The sequence below is a fragment of the Physella acuta genome, unplaced genomic scaffold, assembly GCF_028476545.2.
Source record: "Physella acuta isolate Inbredline_101_S28 unplaced genomic scaffold, ASM2847654v3 ptg000579l, whole genome shotgun sequence".
NCBI classification, from domain to species: Eukaryota; Metazoa; Mollusca; class Gastropoda; family Physidae; genus Physella; species Physella acuta.
The window spans coordinates 587,639-611,754 of NW_026732098.1; the positions used below are offsets into that span (position 1 = coordinate 587,639).

A 24,116-nucleotide genomic window follows, 5' to 3' on the forward strand; every position below is an offset into this window, starting at 1 on the left:
GGCTAAAACCACATCTAAAGCATACATTTAAAAAATTAAAAATAGCTGTATACAGCAGCTTTTGTGGGAGAGAATAAGTGTGCCAATAGCCATGTTTTAAAGTGCAGTGATTATAGGTAAATATGTGCAGGAGATTGGGCCAATGGAAAGAAACTGGTCTATAATTACGCCTCTACTAAATCATACGAAGCAAGAGTTCTTAACTTAAGTTTTTTTTTAAACATGGCTCAGCTAGCAACATATTCTTTAAAATTTTGAGCTCAGGAAAGAATATGGTAGATAAGTTGTTTTTAATTACATGTAATGTATAGTTGGGCTAGTTTTTTTTAAGGTGTGTGGGATGAAAGGAGCATAAGAAAAAATGCTGAAATTTTTTGCTCACTTATCTACTACAGATAACTTTGAAAATGATGACAGGTGTGTCGCTCAGGTCAAACTATACATTTCTTAAAAATAGTAAATACAGCTTTAGTGATGTGAAGCATTGGAAGGTGTGGGGTGGGGGGAGGTTTACAAGTGTCACCATTACTACACAAGGTTGAGTTTGGTGAAACTAACACAGAATACAAGTTACATTTCTGTTAGCTAGCCTGAGCCCAGTGTCAGACACACACCCTGTGGAACCTTGCAACCAAACATTCTGGACTCCCAGAGTAAAAGTTGAGAACCCTTGAGATAAAATTAAAAGCACACATGTATCATCAGTGGTAGGAACCAGTATCACTAGCAAAACAATTCTTTTCAAAATATTAATCTTAATGTAAAGGTGTATAATACAAATAGTCATTATTCAATTATGTATATAAATAATAAAATAAAAAGCTTATAAAAAATACATTAAAAAGAACAGCCAGAATTAGCAGCATTAATCCCAACAGGTAAAGTATAATGGAATATACATCCTTTTAAAGTACAATATAAATTACATCCCTTTAAAGTACTATGTGAATTACATCCCTTTACCAACAATCTAACCAACCCATGATACCCCCATCAAAATACAGGGTTTGTCAGTGGTGAACATACCCCAGATGTGGATGGTTTTATTTTAAAATATTTCTAATCTACTCTTTTTATCAACAAAAGCTTATAGCATAATTAGCACCCATAACAAAGAAACACACACACAGAACTATTGCTGCCTAAAGAAAAATGGAAATTCACGTAGCAATATAGATGACAAAAAGGGGAAATAATCTCTATCAAGTTATCTTCTCTTGTTATACAGCTATGGGCTCAAATTTGAAAGGGAAAAAATTTGCTTTACTATAGAATATTAAGTTTGGCTTTCATTTTGAAGTACAAGTGAAATCAAAAAGTTTTTAAAACAGTTTTTTTAACAGATCCTTCTCAAGGTAAGAAATAATTATTGTAAAACTTGAACATTTGAATAAAAAAAATGATTGCACCCTGGCCTTAAAAAAAATGATGATAGTACTACAGTAATAGAATGGTCAACAATCACATTAAAGGAAATAATAGTTTCCTGCAGTTGAAAAGTATATTTTAAAAAGGTTAGTATAAAAGAAATGTGCCCTAAAGCAACTGATGTATGTGACCAAAGAAATCTTGACATTTCAGTAGAAAACTGGTGCATGTGACCAAAGAAATCTTGACAATTCAGTAGAAAACTGGTGCATGTGACCAAAGAAATCTTGACATTTCAGTAGAAAACTGGTGCATGTGACCAAAGAAATCTTGACAATTCAGTAGAAAACTGGTGCATGTGACCAAAGAAATCTTGACAATTCAGTAGAAAACTGGTGCATGTGACCAAAGAAATCTTGACATTTCAGTAGAAAACTGGTGCATGTGACCAAAGAAATCTTGACATTTCAGTAGAAAACTGGTGCATGTGACCAAAGAAATCTTGACAATTCAGTAGAAAACTGGTGCATGTGACCAAAGAAATCTTGACATTTCAGTAGAAAACTGGTGCATGTGACCAAAGAAATCTTGACAATTCAGTAGAAAACTGGTGCATGTGACCAAAGAAATCTTGACATTTCAGTAGAAAACTGGTGCATGTGACCAAAGAAATCTTGACAATTCAGTAGAAAACTGGTGCATGTGACCAAAGAAATCTTGACAATTCAGTAGAAAACTGGTGCATGTGACCAAAGAAATCTTGACATTTCAGTAGAAAACTGGTGCATGTGACCAAAGAAATCTTGACATTTCAGTAGAAAACTGGTGCATGTGACCAAAGAAATCTTGACAATTCAGTAGAAAACTGGTGCATGTGACCAAAGAAATCTTGACAATTCAGTAGAAAACTGGTGCATGTGACCAAAGAAATCTTGACAATTCAGTAGAAAACTGGTGCATGTGACCAAAGAAATCTTGACAATTCAGTAGAAAACTGGTGCATGTGACCAAAGAAATCTTGACAATTCAGTAGAAAACTGGTGCATGTGACCAAAGAAATCTTGACAATTCAGTAGAAAACTGGTGCATGTGACCAAAGAAATCTTGACAATTCAGTAGAAAACTGGTGCATGTGACCAAAGAAATCTTGACAATTCAGTAGAAAACTGGTGCATGTGACCAAAGAAATCTTGACAATTCAGTAGAAAACTGGTGCATGTGACCAAAGAAATCTTGACAATTCAGTAGAAAACTGGTGCATGTGACCAAAGAAATCTTGACAATTCAGTAGAAAACTGGTGCATGTGACCAAAGAAATCTTGACAATTCAGTAGAAAACTGGTGCATGTGACCAAAGAAATCTTGACAATTCAGTAGAAAAACTGGTGCAAGGCAGAAAAAGCTAAATCAGTGATAATAAGTGTGGTAACCAGTAGCTGTGACAATAGCGTGGTAACCAGTAGCTGTGACAATAGCGTGGTAACCAGTAGCTGTGACAATAGTGTGGTAACCAGTAGCTGTGACAATAGCGTGGTAACCAGTAGCTGTGACAATAGCGTGGTAACCAGTAGCTGTGACAATAGCGTGGTAACCAGTAGCACATGCTGGGTATGTGAAGGGGAAGTTTTGAAAATATTTTCTCACACACACACATAAATATATGTGTATATATATATTTGTGTGTGTGTTTGTACATATACATGTAGCTATTCCATAACAATTTAATAATAAAGTAAAATAGTGATTTAATTTTATTGAAATCCTCTGCCTATGCCACTGAAGGCAACAGTATATAAACATTAGCAGGATGGGTCATCAGAGACATGACATGGGTCATCAGTGACATGGGTCATCAGAGACATGACATGGGTCATCAGAGACGACATGGGTCATCAGAGACATGGGTCATCAGTGACATGGGTCATCAGTGACATGACATGGGTCATCAGAGACATGACATGGGTCATCAGTGATACGACATGGGTCATCAGTGACACGACATGGGTCATCAGTGACATGACATGGGTCATCAGTGATACGACATGGGTCATCAGTGACATGACATGGGTCATCAGTGACATGACATGGGCCATCAGTGATACGACATGGGTCATCAGAGACATGACATGGGTCATCAGAGACATGACATGGGCCATCAGTGACACAACATGGGTCATCAGTGACATGACATGGGTCATCAGTGACATGGGTCATCAGTGACACGACATGGGTCATCAGTGACATGACATGGGTCATCAGAGACATGACATGGGTCATCAGAGACATGACATGGGTCATCAGAGACGACATGGGTCATCAGTGACATGGGTCATCAGTGACATGGGTCATCAGTGACATGACATGGGTCATCAGTGATACGACATGGGTCATCAGTGACACAACATGGGTCATCAGTGACACGACATGGGTCATCAGAGACATGGGTCATCAGTGACACAACATGGGTCATCAGTGACATGACATGGGTCATCAGTGACATGACATGGGTCATCAGTGACATGACATGGGTCATCAGTGACATGGGTCATCAGTGACATGACATGGGTCATCAGTGACATGACATGGGTCATCAGTGACATGACATGGGTCATCAGAGACATGACATGGGTCATCAGTGACACAACATGGGTCATCAGTGACATGACATGGGTCATCAGTGACATGGGTCATCAGTGACATGACATGGGTCATCAGTGATACGACATGGGTCATCAGTGACATGACATGGGTCATCAGAGACATGACATGGGTCATCAGAGACATGACATGGGTCATCAGAGACGACATGGGTCATCAGTGACATGGGTCATCAGTGACATGGGTCATCAGTGACATGACATGGGTCATCAGTGATACGACATGGGTCATCAGTGACACAACATGGGTCATCAGTGACACGACATGGGTCATCAGAGACATGGGTCATCAGTGACACAACATGGGTCATCAGTGACATGACATGGGTCATCAGTGACATGACATGGGTCATCAGTGACATGACATGGGTCATCAGTGACATGGGTCATCAGTGACATGACATGGGTCATCAGTGACATGGGTCATCAGTGACATGACATGGGTCATCAGAGACATGACATGGGTCATCAGTGACACAACATGGGTCATCAGTGACATGACATGGGTCATCAGTGACATGGGTCATCAGTGACATGACATGGGTCATCAGTGATACGACATGGGTCATCAGTGACATGACATGGGTCATCAGTGACATGACATGGGCCATCAGTGATACGACATGGGTCATCAGTGACATGACATGGGTCATCAGTGACATGGGTCATCAGTGACACGACATGGGTCATCAGTGACATGACATGGGTCATCAGAGACATGACATGGGTCATCAGAGACATGACATGGGTCATCAGAGACGACATGGGTCATCAGTGACATGGGTCATCAGTGACATGGGTCATCAGTGACATGGGTCATCAGTGACATGACATGGGTCATCAGTGATACGACATGGGTCATCAGTGACACAACATGGGTCATCAGTGACACGACATGGGTCATCAGAGACATGGGTCATCAGTGACACAACATGGGTCATCAGTGACATGACATGGGTCATCAGTGACATGACATGGGTCATCAGTGACATGACATGGGTCATCAGTGACATGGGTCATCAGTGACATGACATGGGTCATCAGTGACATGGGTCATCAGTGACATGACATGGGTCATCAGTGATACGACATTGGTCATCAGTGACATGACATGGGTCATCAGTGACATGACATGGGTCATCAGTGATACGACATGGGTCATCAGTGACATGACATGGGTCATCAGTGACATGGGTCATCAGAGACATGACAAGGGTCATCAGTGATACGACATGGGTCATCAGTGACATGGGTCATCAGCGACATGACATGGGTCATCAGAGACATGACAAGGGTCATCAGTGATACGACATGGGTCATCAGTGATACGACATGGGTCATCACAACTGAACTGACCAGAGATCAAGCAACAGCTGACCTCTAGAATACTGGAACAAATTTAACACTTTTGGTGTGTGGATTACATTTGGTAGATTTTAAATCCAGGTTACATACAAAAACTTGAAGCATCTTAAAGATGACAATCATTAAATAATAAATTCTCTTTTATAAAATACAAATACAATTTTTTACAATACTATTTATATATAGGTATGTATATATTTATATTCTGTCATATTTTGAACAGTGCATTCTATTATTTATAGTTTTCATGATGAATGTATTTGGTCTATACAATTAGAGAAAAAAAGGTATGTGTTCACACAAATACAGATCCAGTTTCTTCATCAGCATCAGGTGAGAGCATTGAGCTGGCGTCCTCCCAATTGTCATCAGACGCTGTCACGTCGTAGGCGTCAGTGATCAAGGCACTTGATGCTAGGGTGCCTTCTGTGTCGTCAGCGCTGGCAGGAACACCTGCAGCAACACCTGCCAGGTGAGCGGAACCTGCAGGGGAAACCTGCCTCTCTGACAGGCTGTCTCTGGAGATGTTGCGTGTCAAGCAGTACTCTATGATGTTGTCGTCAGCCCCAGAGCCAGCGGACGAGTACAGCAACTTCTCCTCGCTGGATGACTGAGGCATGGTGTCAGAGGTGGCGCTGTCAGACACTGTTTGACTGCTCAGCTTTTCTGGAAGCCTGCTGTCAGTGACACGACAACTGACAGTGTCATCATGCTGGGATGAGCTTTCGAGTGTACAGCCTGCGGAGTCCACCATCACAGCTACCATCTTCTTCTTGGATTTCCTTGAGCCATTTTTATGTGATTTATGCGGGGATGTTTTTGTGTAGCTTTTTCTTGCTGAGGGCAGCCTCAGTTTGCCAGGTGGTGATGGCAGGGTGTCACCTAATTCACCAGGTGGTGACGGCAGGGTGTCACCTAGTTCACTAGGTGGTGACGGCAGGGTGTCACCTAACCCACATTTATCGTCAGTCCAGGCTGTTCTAGGCAGGTGATACAAAATGGTGTCGTCCTCCGTACAGCGTGTTTGTCTGCTCCGAGCGTCCAGTTGCGTCACATCACACAACGAGCTAGAACTATGGCTGTAACGCCCGTGGGACAGTCTACTGGCTGGGGGCTCCAGGGATCTGCCCGTGGGCCCAGCCCCACCCACTTCTGATATTCTACTATTACAGTCAAGGGTCATCTTGAGAAGGTTCTCCGTCATCTCCAGCAGGGAGATCTCCCTGGGACTCCTGCCCCTCCTGATCTCTGTCTGCTTGATGAAGATGTCTGGAGGACTGTCCTTCAGTGGTGAACCCACATCATGCTGTGCTCCATCCGTCCACCTCCTCACGTCTGCTGCTCTGTACATGCTTCTCCCAGGGTTCTCCTCCAGGGTCAGAGGTCGCTTTGCATATGAAGTGGCTGGTGCATCAAGCTTCCTGTTGCTCTCCACCCCCCAGGGTATAAACAGGGCGGCTAAATCCTTGCTGAGGAAATCTTCCGTTTTATCACTCTCATTGGAATGAATGTTGGACACGGAAATGTCCTTAATGGCGCCAAACATGGACGAGCCGAACAAACCATGGGTGGGGTCAGGTGAGTCTACAGCGCAAGCAGACGCCCCACTCTCCACAGTTACTGGCAGGTCGAGGTGACTGCTGCTGCTTGAGACCTCAAGGCCGGGGTGGGCAGGTTTGGCCGGCTGGCCCAGAAGAAAGAGGTCCTCAACACTTTTGTTTGGCACCCTGGGGACTATGGTGGAGCGGGTCTCATCAAACCTGCTGGCCTGGCTCAGCTTGTTTGGGTGGGACGACAGTCTGCAACCAAACTGCTGCTCTTCTGTGTCCTCTGTCAACAAAGTCACACAATTAGTCAAATAGTAACCTGTGGTGTTGGTTTTATCATATACTGGACTGAAATAATCTCACTCAACATTTTGTATGGAATAACAGTATAATTTTAAGTACAATTAAGTCTATTGCATTTATCTTGAGCATTCCACATTCATCTAAGTCTTAATTGCATGTTACAAGTAAACTTGTACCAACTGAATAAAATTTCTTTTATTTTTATTATCTCAGAAAGTAAAAGATTTTTTTTTTAAATATTTCTGTTGATGGTCCAGGTGTTTCTGTCATTAAATGTGTCAACTACACATTTCAAATACTACATCATTAACTTCAAAGAGGGACTTGACGCTATTGTGCCATGATCAAGATGGTGTTAAAACTTGATGAAAACCCAACTGAGTATAGAACTGACAACTGTTATAAGAAAAGAAGACAGACCAGACTGACCTATTATAAGACAGACCAGACTGACCTATTATAAGACAGACCAGACCAGACTGACCTGCTTTAAGAGAGAGGAAACTCTCAGACTCGATGCCCAGCTCCTCTAGAGAAGACAGGACAGTGTTTTTCTTCCTGGCTTTGGTTTCCTGTCCAGCACTGTTTGACCTGGGTCTGTGAGTGCTGGTCTGTGTGCCTTTATTTAAACCACACCTGCGGAACATATCAGAGGAGCTTAGGTTCAGGTCTAAAATATTTAAACCACACCTGCGGAACATATCAGGGGGGCTTAGGCTCAGGTCTAAAATATTTAAGTCAAACAAAATTTAATGACTAATAAATAATCAGAGTATGTGTTTGTAGGACATTCTTGAGTTCACCCAGCTCTGAGGTACACCTGAATCACTTTAGGGAAACAAACACAACTGGGCAAAGTTCTGACCACACCATCCCCCTGTAAGCAGAGGTCATTGAAACATGAACTCTAATTCATCTGCCCCGTGCATGTTGGGCACTTACAGGAAAAGGTGATATATGTTTGATGTAGGGTTGAAAGGTCAGATTATCCCCAATTATTTTTAGTGGACACTGGTTGAAACGACTAGAAAAAACATTGGGAGGAACATCAGGTGGGGGAAGGTAGAGATAAGCAAACTTGATTGCCACATATTGTGCTAGTATTGTTACCCCCCCCCCCCCCCTCACATATTGCGCTAGTATTGCCACCCCCACCCCCCTTACTTCTGGGCATCCTGTGACTCTGGGACATGGAGCAGCCCGCTGTCACGCAGGTACTGTAGTCTGGACATCTCCAGGGCCCGCAGTAGCTCCATGTGCTCATCTAGGACAATTTCTGAAATACCTGAAACAACATGGGTCAGGTAAAATGTTGACTTGAGTCAGGTATAATGTTGACTTGAGTCGGTTAAAATGTTGAGTCAGTTAAAATGTTGACCTGAGTCCGTTAAAATGTTGACCTGAGTCAGTTAAAATGTTGACCTGAGTCAGTTAAAATGTTGACTTGAGTCAGTTAAAATGTTGACGTGAGTCAGGTAAAATGTTGACTTGAGTCAGTTAAAGTGTTGAGTCAGTTAAAATGTTGACTTGAGTCAGTTAAAATGTTGACTTGAGTCAGTTAAAATGTTGACTTGAGTTAGTTAAAATGGTGACCTGAGTCAATTAAAATGTTGACTTGAGTCAGTTAAAATGTTGAGTCAGTTAAAATGTTGAGTCAGTTAAAATGTTGAGTCAGTTATAACTCAAGCTAAAATCAAACATGTCTGTTAGCTATCCACACCAAAACCCTGCGTTAGCCTGACCTTCACACTCCTCCCCCTCACTAGCCTGACCTTCACACTCCTCCCCCTCACTAGCCTCACCTTCACACTCCTCCCCCTCACTAGCCTCACCTTCACACTCCTCCCCCTCACTAGCCTCACCTTCACACTCCTCCCCCTCACTAGCCTGACCTTCACACTCCTCCCCCTCACTAGCCTGACCTTCACACTCCTCCCCCTCACTAGCCTGACCTTCGCACTCTTCCCCCTCACTAGCCTCACCTTCACACTCCTCCCCCTCACTAGCCTCACCTTCATACTCCTCCCCCTCACTAGCCTCACCTTCACACTCTTCCCCCTCACTAGCCTCACCTTCACATTCCTCCCCCTCACTAGCCTCACCTTCACACTCCTCCCCCTCACTAGCCTCACCTTCACACTCCTCCCCCTCACTAGCCTGACCTTCACACTCCTCCCCCTCACTAGCCTGACCTTCACACTCCTCCCCCTCACTAGCCTCACCTTCACACTCCTCCCCCTCACTAGCCTCACCTTCACACTCCTCCCCCTCGCGGTCGTCCCTGTCCACCAGCATACAGTACTGACTGCAGTAGTCGTGGTGGTCTTTAGTCCTGGGGTTTCTGGCCCTGACCTTGTTACAGCCTGCCCGGTGACATTTACCTGTAACACAAGTTACCCTCACGGTGAATAGATCAAAGCTAGATTCTTAAAGGTCAAGGTCATATAAATAAGTTAAGGCTCTATCTTAAGGTCATTTTTTTTACCTCATAATCTTACATGACCTACTGACCTAGCATGCAGCTGTCTGACATGACCTACTGACCTAGCATGTGGCTGAGTGACATGACCTACTGACCTAGCATGTGGCTGAGTGACATGACCAACTGACCTAGCATGCAGCTGTGTGACATGACCTACCATACAGCTGTGTGACATGACCTACTGACCTAGCATGCGTGTGACTTGACCTACTGACCTAGCATGCGTGTGACTTGACCTACTGACCTAGCATGCGTGTGACTTGACCTTCTGACCTAGCATGTGGCTGAGTGACATGACCTACTGACCTAGCATGTGGCTGAGTGACATGACCTACTGACCTAGCATGCAGCTGTGTGACATGACCTACCATACAGCTGTGTGACATGACCTACTGACCTAGCATGCGTGTGACTTGACCTACTGACCTAGCATGCGTGTGACTTGACCTACTGACCTAGCATGCGTGTGACTTGACCTTCTGACCTAGCATGTGGCTGAGTGACATGACCTACTGACCTAGCATGTGGCTGAGTGACATGACCTACCATACAGCTGTGTGACATGACCTACTGACCTAGCATGTGGCTGAGTGACATGACCTACTGACCTAGCATGTGGCTGAGTGACATGACCTACTGACCTAGCATGCAGCTGTGTGACATGACCTACCATACAGCTGTGTGACATGACCTACTGACCTAGCATGCGTGTGACTTGACCTTCTGACCTAGCATACAGCTGTGTGACATGACCTACCATACAGCTGTGTGACATGACCTACCATACAGCTGTGTGACATGACCTACTGACCTAGCATGCGTGTGACATGACCTACTGACCTAGCATGCAGCTATGTAACCTACCAATGCTTTCCCTCAGGGCTCTCTTGTCAGGTTCACAGTCGCTGTCCTCGCTCTCATCTGAAGGTGAAGGCCACTCCAGCAGGGTCGTGACATTTGTGTGGCGCCCTGACGCATCCTTGATCCATGGATTGGCTGGATTCACTTCTTGAATAGATGCGATTATAGCTCGATGCAAATCTTCCTAATAAATGTAACAAAATACTTTGCTGAATTTATTTTGTTTAATAAAATACAAGAAGAAAATAGAAGTTAAAAAATGGAAAAAATAAAATAATATTTCAGTTCTGGCTCGGAATCAAACTCAACTTTGAAAACCAAATTATGAACATTCCTTAAGGTTTGAGATTTTTTTTTTATTAAAACCCACAAAATAATGAAATAAAAGTTTAAAAAGGTTTTTAAACTATTTTTTAAAAACTAAATGAAAATAAAACGTAAACAATTAAGAAAATATTAAACCAATAGGTCCTATAATGTTTCAATTATTTTATTGTAATATTTTAAAATTTCTTTTAAAATGATGTCAATTGAAAAAGCTAAAAAGTCTTTTAAAATAGGGTACATCTTCTTGCCCTCCGCCACTCAGTTTCCTCTTCCTCTTGCCCTTGCGTGAGGAGGGCGGTGTTTCAGGTGGCACAAGGCCCTTGGAGATGGCCATGATGAACTCCAGCCTCTTGCGCTGTACAACGTGGGCCTGCTCTATGATCTTACGTCGGGGGGTGCGCAGGTACAGTCTGTTGACCATCTGGGACAAAATCTCTGTGCATTCTTCTAGCTCAGTCTGGAACCAAGAGTTTGCACATGGGAGGACGTACAGTACCAATTTACAGTACCAATTTACAGTAGCAATTTACAGTAGCAATTTACAGTGCCAATTTACAGTGCCAATTTACAGTACCAATTTACAGTACCAATTTACAGTACCAATTTACTGGTTAAAGAACTTTAAGAAAAAAAATACTGAACTGGTTACATGGAAGGAAATGTCCCACTTTGAACAAATGTCCACAAAGTGATACAGCTTCTTCTTCTCAGTGGTTATGGGGCACTACTCCAGGACCCCCTCCCCCCATTAACCATTAACTGTAGCTCATTTACCAGACCCCTCCCCCCCCAATTTCCGCTGAGATGATGCACCAACCTGCATGAACTCAAAGACAATCTTCTTGTAGCCTGGCCCATCTAGATAGTAGCCGTAGACGTAGGAACACTTGAGGATACGTCTGGCCTTCAGCAGCTGGTGTACAGCATCCTCCACAAACTTGGTCTCCAGATGGGCAGTGGCTGGGTATGTACAGGGAAACATTTTTTTTTACTGCTAGTCATTTAGACAACAAACTTACACAAGCATATGTCTAAACCACCAAAGTTGGTAAACTTTTAAACTTCATTAGAAAACTTTACCAACAAAATGTTTTTATACCAGCTAGCTATTATTTTAAACTTTAACTGTAGGACCTTATAAAAAAGAATACTATTTTTAAAGAACAAAATAGTTTATTTCTATTGAAGTAGTGAATCTAACAGAAAGAAAGTATAAAGTAGACTGACCACTGTCTGTCACAGCTTCTGCAAGTATCATCATCTTGTCTTTAGCTGTCTTCAGTAACGGTTCCTCTAGCTGATCAAAGAATCAAATGTGTGTCAGTCACATTTCTCTCTAGTTTAATTAATATGTTTTCACATGCAAAAACTTTAATGAAAGAACCCAAATAATTCTTTTAAATGTTTTTCCACCATATAATTAAAAATTAAATTTAGTGCGCTATCTAAAAAAAATTAAGAAATAAATTTTAAAAATGGCCACCTGTGGAGTAGCATGATTGTACTACAGTGAACTGAAACTTACCTTACAACTGTTCTCATGGTTCTTGAACCTGGTGTAGTAGTGCACAAATCTGTTGAGCTCTTGCATCTTTCTGTTCTTGCTCTCCGCCTGGTTAGGGTAGGAGATTTTAAAGACTTATGTTAGACCCCAGACCAGATATGGTAGGAGATTTTAAAGACTTATGTTAGACCCCAGACCAGATATGGTAGGAGATTTTAAAGACTTATGTTAGACTTCAGCCAAGATTGGCCAGAAACTGCTCTACAAAGACTGTGTGTGTATACATGAGAGGAGACTTCTAACAGCACCAACCAACAGGGCAGCCAATCAGAGAATAGTTTGACTGACCACAATGACCTTTGAACTGACCTCAGTGAGCATCTGTGCGTTCTGTTCCTCCACCTTCCTGACCACCTCGTAACGGTTACATTTAAAATATCCACCGGTTGAGCTGTTGTGTCGTTTCCACTGCTCTAAACACACCCAGCAGAAGTCATATTTACACTGCAGATAGCAAAACAAAGGGAATTAACTGACCTGACATTTAATGATTTATTATATAGTATCGCAGAAATAAAACCAATATCATAACAAAACAAATAGACAGTCCTAAAATAAAAATTTTAAATCACGAGATTAAAATGACCTACCTTGCTAAAGGGGAGACAACCAGTTAACATAGTGACAACAGCGAGACAACCAGTTAACATAATGACAACAGGGAGACAACCAGTTAAGATAGTTACAACAGGGAGACAACCAGTTAACATAGTGACAACAGGGAGACAACCAGTTTACATAATGACCTACCTTGCTACACTTCATATGGTTACAGCCTTCATTCTTCTGTATTGGAGATTTACAGTTGGGGCAAGGTTTGGAGTTGGTCACCAGCCACAAGCAATTGGCTGCCAGTTCTGTTTCTTGTTCTGTCCCGTCCACTATAAGAACAAAACATTTCAGGTCAGATATGGCACTATAATAAATGACATGTCAGACATGGCTCTATAGTAAATAACATGTCTGACATGGCTCTATAGTAAATGACATGTCTGACATGGCTCTAGAATAAATGACATGTCAGACATGGCTCTAGAATAAATGTCATGTCAGACATGGCTCTATAATAAATGACATATTGGACATGGCTCTAGAATAAATGACATGTCAGACATGGCTCTATAATAAATGACATGTCAGACATGGCTCTATAATAAATGACATGTCAGACATGGCTCTATAATGAATGACTGAAATAATTTTTAGAAGGTCACTTGTTTATTAGCCAAGAAGGAAAGATTGTAGGCAAATTTCATTTGACCATCCATGTTTTGGACAGCTGTCTATTCAATTAATCATCCATACAATGGGCAGTTAAAGATCCATACAAGGGTCAGTTCAGAAAAAAAAGGACTTTAGGTCAGCAGTGTCTTTTGTTAGATTATGACATCATTTTTAGCCAATCAGATATTAATCTTGCCTGATTCAGCTAATTCAATATTTTACTTGACTGATTCAGGTAATATTTCACTAGGTGCTAATGAAAACCAATGTAGACTTACACATGTCTGGTCTAATTTCACTGATCTTCTGATACCACTTGCTCCAGTTTTCACAGCTACATGGCTCATGGGATTCTTCAAGACACTCCCTGCAACATACATGTACATCAACTTAGGACAACATACATGTACATCAACTTGGTGAGGAAATGCTATTCTACACAAAGAATTACTGCTAATTATGACACATTGTTCTCAGAAATGTTGGCTAGCATGAATAAAAAATGTAATTAGATTTTTGGGCGATGGATCCTTTTTAATAAAAAGAAATATCCTTGTAAATCTAAAGCACGCTATGTGGGTTTTATTTTTTTTAAACTAAATTAATCCAAATAATAACTTGAAACGTCCTTTAAGTTTTTAAAAATAATTTAGGTTAAAAGAAAATCAATGTTAAAGCTTCAGCAAGAGAAAAATGTGTGTTAACAGATATAAGCTATTTATAGTGTAAGCTGACCAGCAGAAGTAGTGACCGACTCCGCAGTCTACTCCCCTTGATGTGTCGGAGGGGATCTTGTTGCGCTTGTTACCCTGAAGTATCCCAAGTTCAAGGTCAGGTAATTTAACAGCCCGGCCACAACCAGGTGAAGGACACCACTTCATGTCAGGATTACTGTCAACAAAGGCCTGAAACAGAAACACGTTTAGCTAAATAATAACACGACTGTATCAGTATAGATACCTTCAAACACATGACAGGAACAAATGATTCTACTTCAATTCTTGCCTTCAGTTAATTAAAAGATACATTAAATTATCTTAGGATGTAAATGTGTAAAAACCTGGCCAGTTTACCTTAATGTCAAACTGTAAATAACGTAGTGCCATATCTCTTGAGACAATACGTTCAATAATATCTACTGGTACTAACATAGTACAGTCATAGGCAGGGCAGGTGATGTGGTGGGCATCACCTTCTTGGATCTTTACGTTTAAATACCTGAAATTGATTACCTTTAATTATATGGGGTAACTCTACATTTATATACCTGAAATTGATTACCTCATGGTATGGGGTAACTCTACATTTATATACCTGAAATTGATTACTTTTAATTACATGGGGTAACTCTACATTTATATACCTGAAATTGATTACCTTTAATTATATGGGGTAACTCTACATTTAAATACCTGAAATTGATTACCTTTAATTATATGGGGTAACTCTACATTTATATACCTGAAATTGATTACCTTTAATTACATGGGGTAACTTTACATTTATATACCTGAAATTGATTACCTCAATGGTATGGGGTAACTCTACATTTAAATACCTGAAAGTTATTACCTCATGACCACCACCCACCAGAAATGACCACCACCCATCAGAAATGACCAGCACCCACCAAACTGACCACCACCCACCAGAAATGACCACCTCCCACCAGAAATGACCACCAGAAATGACCACCAGAAATGACCACTGTTATTACTTACCTCTCCCAACACACTTTACAAAACTTGTGAGTACAGCACATGTGGACTGGTTCGTCAGCAATAAGGAATGTATCAGCACATATATTGCACTGTGTGGGAATAAGGAATGTATTAGCACATATATTGCACTGTGGTGGAATAAGGAATGTATCAGCACATATATTGCACTGTGGGGGAATAAGGAATGTATTAGCACATATGTTGCACTGTGGGGGAATAAGGAATGTATCAGCACATATATTGCACTGTGGGGGAATAAGGAATGTATTAGCACATATGTTGCACTGTGGGGGAATAAGGAATGTATCAGCACATATATTGCACTGTGGGGGAATAAGGAATGTATTAGCACATATATTGCACTGTGGGGGAATAAGGAATGTATTAGCACATATATTGCACTGTGGGGGAATAAGGAATGTATTAGCACATATATTGCACTGTGGGGGAATAAGGAATGTATTAGCACATATATTGCACTGTGGGGGAATAAGGAATGTATCAGCACATATATTGCACTGTGGGGGAATAAGGAATGTATCAGCACATATATTGCACTGTGGGGGGAATAAGGAATATATTAGCACATATATTGCACTGTGGGGGGAATAAGGAATGTATCAGCACATATATTGCACTGTGGGGGGAATAAGGAATGTATCAGCACATATATTGCACTGTGGGGGGAATAAGGAATGTATCAGCACATATATTGCACTGTGGGGGGAATAAGGAATATATTAGCACATATATTGCACTGTGGGGGGAATAAGGAATGTATCAGCACATATATTGCACTGTGGGGGGAATAAGGAATGTATCAGCACATATATTGCACTGTGGGGGGAATAAGGAATGTATCAGCACATATATTGCACTGTGGGGGGAATAAGGAATGTATCAGCACATATATTGCACTGTGGGGGGAATAAGGAATGTATCAGCACATATATTGCACTGTGGGGGGAATAAGGAATGTATTAGCACATATATTGCACTGTGGGGGAATAAGGAATGTATTAGCACATATATTGCACTGTGGGGGAATAAGGAATGTATTAGCACATATATTGCACTGTGGGGGGAATAAGGAATATATTAGCACATATATTGCACTGTGGGGGGAAGAAGGAATGTATTAGCACATATATTGCACTGTGGGGGAATAAGGAATGTATTAGCACATATGTTGCACTGTGGGGGAATAAGGAATGTATTAGCACATATATTGCACTGTGGGGGGAATAAGGAATATATTAGCACATATATTGCACTGTGGGGGGAAGAAGGAATGTATTAGCACATATATTGCACTGTGGGGGAATAAGGAATGTATTAGCACATATATTGCACTGTGGGGGGAATAAGGAATATATTAGCACATATATTGCACTGTGGGGGGAAGAAGGAATGTATTAGCACATATATTGCACTGTGGGGGAATAAGGAATGTATTAGCACATATACTGCACTGTGGGGGAATAAGGAATGTATTAGCACATATATTGCACTGTGGGGGAATAAGGAATGTATTAGCACATATGTTGCACTGTGGGGGAATAAGGAATGTATCAGCACATATATTGCACTGTGGGGGGAATAAGGAATGTATCAGCACATATATTGCACTGTGGGGGGAATAAGGAATATATTAGCACATATATTGCACTGTGGGGGGAAGAAGGAATGTATTAGCACATATATTGCACTGTGGGGGAATAAGGAATGTATTAGCACATATACTGCACTGTGGGGGAATAAGGAATGTATTAGCACATATATTGCACTGTGGGGGAATAAGGAATGTATTAGCACATATGTTGCACTGTGGGGGAATAAGGAATGTATCAGCACATATATTGCACTGTGGGGGAATAAGGAATGTATCAGCACATATATTGCACTGTGGGGGGAATAAGGAATGTATCAGCACATATATTGCACTGTGGGGGGAATAAGGAATGTATCAGCACATATATTGCACTGTGGGGGGAATAAGGAATATATTAGCACATATATTGCACTGTGGGGGGAATAAGGAATGTATTAGCACATATACTGCACTGTGGGGGAAGAAGGAATGTATTAGCACATATATTGCACTGTGGGGGAATAAGGAATGTATTAGCACATATATTGCACTGTGGGGGGTGGTCAATGCAGGGATGGTCAATGTTCTACTGACCTCTGCAGGGATGGTCAATGTTCTACTGACCTCTGCAGGGATGGGATGGTCAATGTTCTACTGACCTCTGCAGGGATGGTCAATGTTCTACTGACCTCTGCAGGGATGGTCAATGTTCTACTGACCTCTGCAGGGATGGGATGGCCAATGTTCTACTGACCTCTGCAGGGATGGGATGGCCAATGTTCTACTGACCTCTGTAGGGATGGGATGGTCAATGTTCTACTGACCTCTGTATTGATGGGATGGTCAATGTTCTACTGACCTCTGTACGGATGGGATGGTCAATGTTCTACTGACCTCTGCTTCTAGTGGCATTGATGCAGTGTGCAGTGGGGAAGGCAGTGGGCTGGCCAGAGTTTCTTGAACTTGGGGCTTGTCGCAGTAAAGTGTCGCAGGGGGAGTCACTCCACATTTCTCACAGCAAGCAAAAGGGTCAGTCATCCAGGCTTCTAACAGCATCTCTCTTGACCATTCTGTACAAAGTTTCATTCAACAGCTCAAATAAACATAGAAATATAAATTTTAATTTTTTTAAAATAATAATATCATTACCCCAGATAATTGTTTAAAGAGTTTATCTAATTATAATTTATTGTGATACCAGTTTTAACTTAACATTATTAATAACCAGGCTAGGATATTGCTAGAGTTATCTTAAGCTGGGATGTTTAATTAGTTTTCTGAGGGGAAAAAGCTCTGTGAGATAAAAAATTATTTTTGATCAGTTTGTCACACAGAAATATTGTAATAGCATGTAATGTTGATTCAGATACTATAATACTTGGCATGAGATTCAGTGTAGTTTGAGATCAAAGAAGAGTCAGTAGCAGTACCGTGGTTCCTGAGCAAGGCCTCAGCAGTAAACAATGGGACACTCAACATATCAGCCGTCTCTACCAGAAGCTGGTCTTTAGCCTCCTGTAAATCTTGGGGGCGCAGACCAGAATATTCCTGAAATCAAATTCTTCAAAACTTCAGCATCAGCTGGCAAAAAATAGTTTTCTATAAAGTTTAAAGGGTCCACATTACTTTATTGTGAAGTTTTGAAGGGATGTTTTGATTATGATTTTAGATATAGTTTTTACCTCAACAACAGGAAATGATGAAATGTTGTCATCGTCACTTCGTGGCTCCTCCTCATTCTAAAAGTAATTATTTAATTTGGATAACCACAAAAAACTTTTTATGACATTAAAACAGCAACAATATTGATAGATGGCTTACACATTTTTGCAGTAAATTTTTTAAATCTTTAAATTAGATGTAAGTACAAATTAGATTCTGGAGATCTAAATGAAATTTAAGCAATAGTTACTTCAATTTTTTTGTGTGAAAATATTTAGATAAGTTTAGACAGAAAGTTGAATACTAACAGAAAAAAACATTTTGGACCAGAAAGCTGAATACTTACAGAAAAAACCATTTTGGACTCGAGGTACAGGGCAATCCTGGCATGTCCATTCTTCTCTGCTGTGTCACAGGGTGTTTGGTTGTCTACATTCTCTAAAAACAGTGGGGCGCCATGCTGGATCAAAGTCTACAGAAAAAATATTTTTAGATTACACTCTAACCCAATAAAATGTTATTACAATTTAATAGATGAATTAATTAGATAAAATTAGGATGACATAACAAAAATAAACACATAGTTATTAGTATATTTGTTTTTCAATGCAGTATTTGTTTGGTAGCCCTGTATTTTGATTAAAAACCCAAACTGCATTTTCATAAGGAACAAATCTAAAAGACATCAGGAATAGAACATTAAAAGTGCCACATTTTTCAAGACAAAATAAAAATCCCCAAAAAGTAATACATTTTTGAAAAAACCATCACACATTCACAAAGCCACGACAGGGTCCTGACTCACCTCAACACACTGTGTCAGGCCAGAAGCTGCTGCATAGTGTAATGCTGTGTTCAGTTTCTGGGAAATAAAATACATGTATGCTGTAGTGTAATGCTGTGTTCAGTTTCTGGGAAATAAAATACATGTATGCTGTAGTGTAATGCTGTGTTCAGTTTCTAAGAAATAAAATACATGTATGCTGTAGTGTAATGCTGTGTTCAGTTTCTGGGAAATAAAATACATGTATGCTGTAGTGTAATGCTGTGTTCAGTTTCTGGGTAATAAAATACATGTATGCTGTAGTGTAATGCTGTGTTCAGTTTCTGGGAAATAAAATACATGTATGCTGTAGTGTAATGTTGTGTTCAGTTTCTGGGAAATAAAATACATGTATGCTGTAGTGTAATGCTGTGTTCAGTTTCTGGGAAATAAAATACATGTATGCTGTAGTGTAATGCTGTGTTCAGTTTCTGGGAAATAAAATACATGTATGCTGTAGTGTAATGCTGTGTTCAGTTTCTGGGAAATAAAATACATGTATGCTGTAGTGTAATGCTGTGTTCAGTTTCTAAGAAATAAAATACATGTATGCTGTAGTGTAATGCTGTGTTCAGTTTCTGGGAAATAAAATACATGTATGCTGTAGTGTAATGCTGTGTTCAGTTTCTGGGAAATAAAATACATGTATGCTGTAGTGTAATGCTGTGTTCAGTTTCTGGGAAATAAAATACATGTATGCTGTAGTGTAATGCTGTGTTCAGTTTCTGGGAAATAAAATACATGTATGCTGTAGTGTAATGCTGTGTTCAGTTTCTAAGAAATAAAATACAATCATTTTTAAATCATTAATTTATAAATCCAAAACAAAATTATAAACTAAGCAGGATATGAAAAAAAATCTATATAAAAGAAGTCACTAAACGAATAATTTAATAAGTTATTTTTTAAGTAAAGTTTCAGTATTTTTTACAAAGTAAATGGAAGGCTTATAATTTTGTACTATTTACTTCATCTTGAGCAGCCAGGTTAATTTTTTCAACCTGTCCCTCAGCAAGAGTAGCCCCTCGCCATTTAAGAAGGTGGGTTAAGCATTCAGCTCGACGCTTACAAACATGGGGCGACTGAGCATTGGCCTCCATGCAGACACAGTGAAGGCAAGTCTCTTTTCTAGCATTTGTTTTGTTGGGATTGCCCCCTTTTGTGGTCAGAAAAATACTGAAAAATAAAATAAAAAACATATTCAGTAATGTCAAAAAATAATGGCCATTCAAAAGCTTGAGTGAAAAACATGACAATGTTTTACCACAAGAGTCGTGGCATCCCATGTTTAGCTGCCAGATGTAATGGGGTCTCATGGTGGTGGGAGTCTCCGTAGGAACAGTTGGGGTCCAGCCCTTTCCGCAGTTCCTGGTTGTTTTGGTAAAGTGTGAGTGCTTGAACTTCATCCCCAGATTGAAGGTGTTTGCGGAACTTGGATGAAGCACTTCCCATGCTAGTTGTCTTTCTTGCTGAGGTTCTAAAACATCACATTCTCTTATTTCAAACTTCAACCACTAGTCATCACCTAAAAATTAAGATGAAGAATTGTTTGTTATATTTCATGAAAAATTTAAAGGTGAAATAAGAATGGTCTGAAGTTTAACTAAGTAGGCCTAATGAGTGTGTATTTAGTTAACTACCAGTCAGTAACCTGACACAATCTCTTTAAGTAGATTCCGTGTATTTGTTATACGAATGTCTGATAATGGCACAATAATAAAATCTTCCTAAAAGGAGTGTTGGTAGTTAACTAAATACAAGTCTTGCTAATTCCCTAATTCCAACCCTAGTCCTACCATACACCTAACCCTAATTTCTAACAACAAAACTAGGCTAGAGATTACACTACTAACAACATAACACGCCTATTTTCGGAAGAGTCTATTTCTGACATTGGTATACCCTATGGCTATGCACAGTTCATTTTGTGCGCCAGTAAAATATATAGATTCTGCTATGTTTTGATTTTTAATTTGAAAAAAAAAGTTAAGAACCAGTGATCTAGAAATCTAGATCAATCATTCAAGAAGTTGAAATACAAATTCAATCAATATAATAATATTATAATAGGCCTATTATTACTGTTAGTAATTAATAAATAAATAGTATTAAATACTAAATAGGCCTAAACAACTATAGGCCTATTAATAATTATGAATTATATTAGGCCTAAATAGGCCTATTTATATGATATTATTAGGATTAGGCCTAAACTACAAATTCATCAAAATTACACTGAACACTGAGTAATTTCAATATTTCACAGTTTCCAAATAAAATTATTTTTAATTTATTTGTCTACCAGTCTACCAGTAGCAGTAGTCCAGAATCCAAAAACGTCTCAGTCTAACAAAAACAGATAGATCTAGAATCTAAATCTAGATCTAGAATCTCCATCTAGTCTAGATTAGATCTAAAAAAGAGATTGTGGTTTCCGACGAGACGGTATCCTAAACCTAGACAAGACTAGAGTCTAGTCTAGACTTTGTTGGGATAATTATTATTGTAGAGAATGCTAACAAAGGTAAACAAAAACGGCACAAAACTAGCCAGTGATGGTAAAGCTAAATCAACGTCTGAGATGTAAATACAAACCTAAGTTCGCTATACTTTAGGCCTACTTCTTCTTTATCAGTATGGCATTATTTTAATATGCTTTAATAAACACATTAAACTGCGCAATTTATTTGTTTACCTAAATAAAACTCGTGGATAATAATCATCGATGTAGACAAAGAAAATAATGCCATTTTGGCAACTATAACAAAATACTTTGCTAGCTAGCGGTGTGTCGACTCTTCACGGAGGTTGACGACTGCATTTTCCGAGTAATTACGATTTCAAACCCCCCCCCCCCTCTTCCCAGATGGTTTGCTTTAATTACCGATGTATAGCTAAAATGATATGCTTATATAGTTATAGTATAGGTTCTATAATAAAAGTGTAATATTCTGTATGGTTTAGCAATAGGAACGTGAATTTATATTTTTTAGGGGCTACATTAGGCCTGTTACTTAGGCCTTCATAAAATGTTAACTTAAACCCAGCCTCTATTTTATTTTGGCAAAATAGTTTAAAAATATTAGATCTAGATCTAGATGAACAAGTACATTTTATAGTTATTTTCTATCACATTCGAAAGTCCATATGCCTTTTTGAAAAGTTACACGAGCAGTGCGGGCAGAGGGACGGAGTGGGAAGCCCATCATTTGTATTGCCTATATAATAATACATGAGATGTTTGCGTAGACGCTTAGAGATTTCATATACACGGACGGGTCATATAACAAATGAGGAGGTCCGCGAAAGAATCATTATGTGACTAAACCTTTTAAAATTTGCTTAACACTGTCATTAAAAAAAAGCTTAGATGGACACGCAGTAGCGTAGCGAGGGGGGGGGGGGACATATGTCCCCGGGCGTCGACCTTAGGGGGCGCCAAAATGGGTTGGAAAAATAAATTGAAAGGTTGAGGGGGGTGCACATTGAAAGTTTGAGGGGGGGGGGGGGTGCAAATCGAAAGCTTGAGGGGGGGGGTGCAAATGGAAAGTTTGTGGGGGGGGGGGGTGCAAATCGAAATCTTGAGGGGGGTGTGCAAATCGAAAAGATTGTCCCCGGGCGCCGGGAAGGGTCGCTACGCCTCTGTGGACACGTGACGTAATCCAACAGGATATCAAAGACAATCCTGCAGGGCACGGTGCCACACAGAAGGCAGATAAAAGATTGGATGACATCTGGAGCCGATTGTCCCATTTGCAGCAAACTGAAAGCTGCAGAGGGTGGGAAGAGTGGCATGACGGTGAGAGAGAATCAGTGGCGTCCCAAACACCAGGGTTTCTTGCATTTTGTTTTCTATTTGAACTAAATATTTGTTTCTATTTCGCGTGGGGGGGGGGGGGGGGCGATGGATGAGTGTCGGGGAGGGGTATGGTATAGATCTAGATCACATGTCGCAAGTGTAAACGCGGTGTAAGGGAAACGGCGTTAAAGAGCTCAGAATTAAAATCATGGCGTTTGAACTAGTTGCTAGGCAATCATTGTTTGTCTTACTTAAGTCTCAGGTTAAAATGTCGGATTGATATAGAATTTAGATTATCTCGTAAGTAGATCTAGTCTATAGATAATTTGTTTGTATAGCGATTTACAAGAAGAGAAAATAGTTCAAAATAGCGTTGGTTTCAACATTCACACAGGTCTCATCCAACATGGGCGATGTATAGTCACATCTTGACAGTGGTAAAACTACATCTGCTCACTAAGCTATTCCTCACCGGTAAAAACTTGGTCGACAAATTTGCTCATTTAGCTAGATGAGTTAGAAGTGAGCCGTTTTGAAGAACAACAAACCTACGACAGAAGTTTTGAGCAGTTAGACCGCAAGCGGATGTAGATCTAAGCCTTCAAAAAATCTGGAATAACTATGGATGTAGGAATACAAGCCATCTCCATGGTGATGGTTGCACATAGAGGAATATCGGAAATACCATATTGAATATCGTCGTGCGAGTGTAAATGCCCACAAAGATGTGCAGGGTAGGCTACCCAGCACTGCATAAGCCCATAATGTTGACTTGGTATAGCCTAATGATGAGGCATTGGGTCAGGATTACATGTAGATCTA

The 24,116-nt window shown here is 40.3% G+C and overlaps 1 protein-coding gene across 7 annotated transcripts; it reads right to left on the reverse strand.

Annotated features, from left to right (window-relative positions):
- Nucleotides 1-5,173: 5,173 nt before the first annotated feature.
- LOC131946983 (ankyrin repeat and IBR domain-containing protein 1) lies at nucleotides 5,174-23,904 on the reverse strand. 7 transcript variants are annotated; one of them, XM_059308050.1, is made up of 23 exons: nucleotides 23,847-23,904; nucleotides 20,760-21,020; nucleotides 20,464-20,671; nucleotides 19,478-19,534; nucleotides 19,019-19,144; nucleotides 18,693-18,749; nucleotides 18,441-18,558; nucleotides 17,905-18,080; nucleotides 15,420-15,508; nucleotides 14,772-14,916; nucleotides 14,434-14,603; nucleotides 13,977-14,065; nucleotides 13,225-13,355; nucleotides 12,784-12,918; nucleotides 12,436-12,522; nucleotides 12,138-12,207; nucleotides 11,728-11,870; nucleotides 11,149-11,367; nucleotides 10,587-10,767; nucleotides 9,493-9,621; nucleotides 8,405-8,525; nucleotides 7,725-7,876; nucleotides 5,174-7,220 (listed from the first exon to the last, which is right to left on the reverse strand). In XM_059308050.1, the coding sequence occupies exons 2-23, from the start codon at nucleotides 20,945-20,947 to the stop codon at nucleotides 5,686-5,688; spliced, it is 4,326 nt and encodes a 1,441-aa protein (XP_059164033.1). In that variant the 5' UTR covers nucleotides 20,948-21,020; nucleotides 23,847-23,904; the 3' UTR covers nucleotides 5,174-5,685. The 7 variants fall into 7 exon arrangements, with proteins under 7 accessions (XP_059164033.1, XP_059164030.1, XP_059164036.1 ...); XM_059308047.1 differs by having other exon boundaries at nucleotides 23,767-23,897; XM_059308053.1 differs by lacking the exon at nucleotides 23,847-23,904 and adding an exon at nucleotides 22,191-22,210.
- Nucleotides 23,905-24,116: the final 212 nt, after the last annotated feature.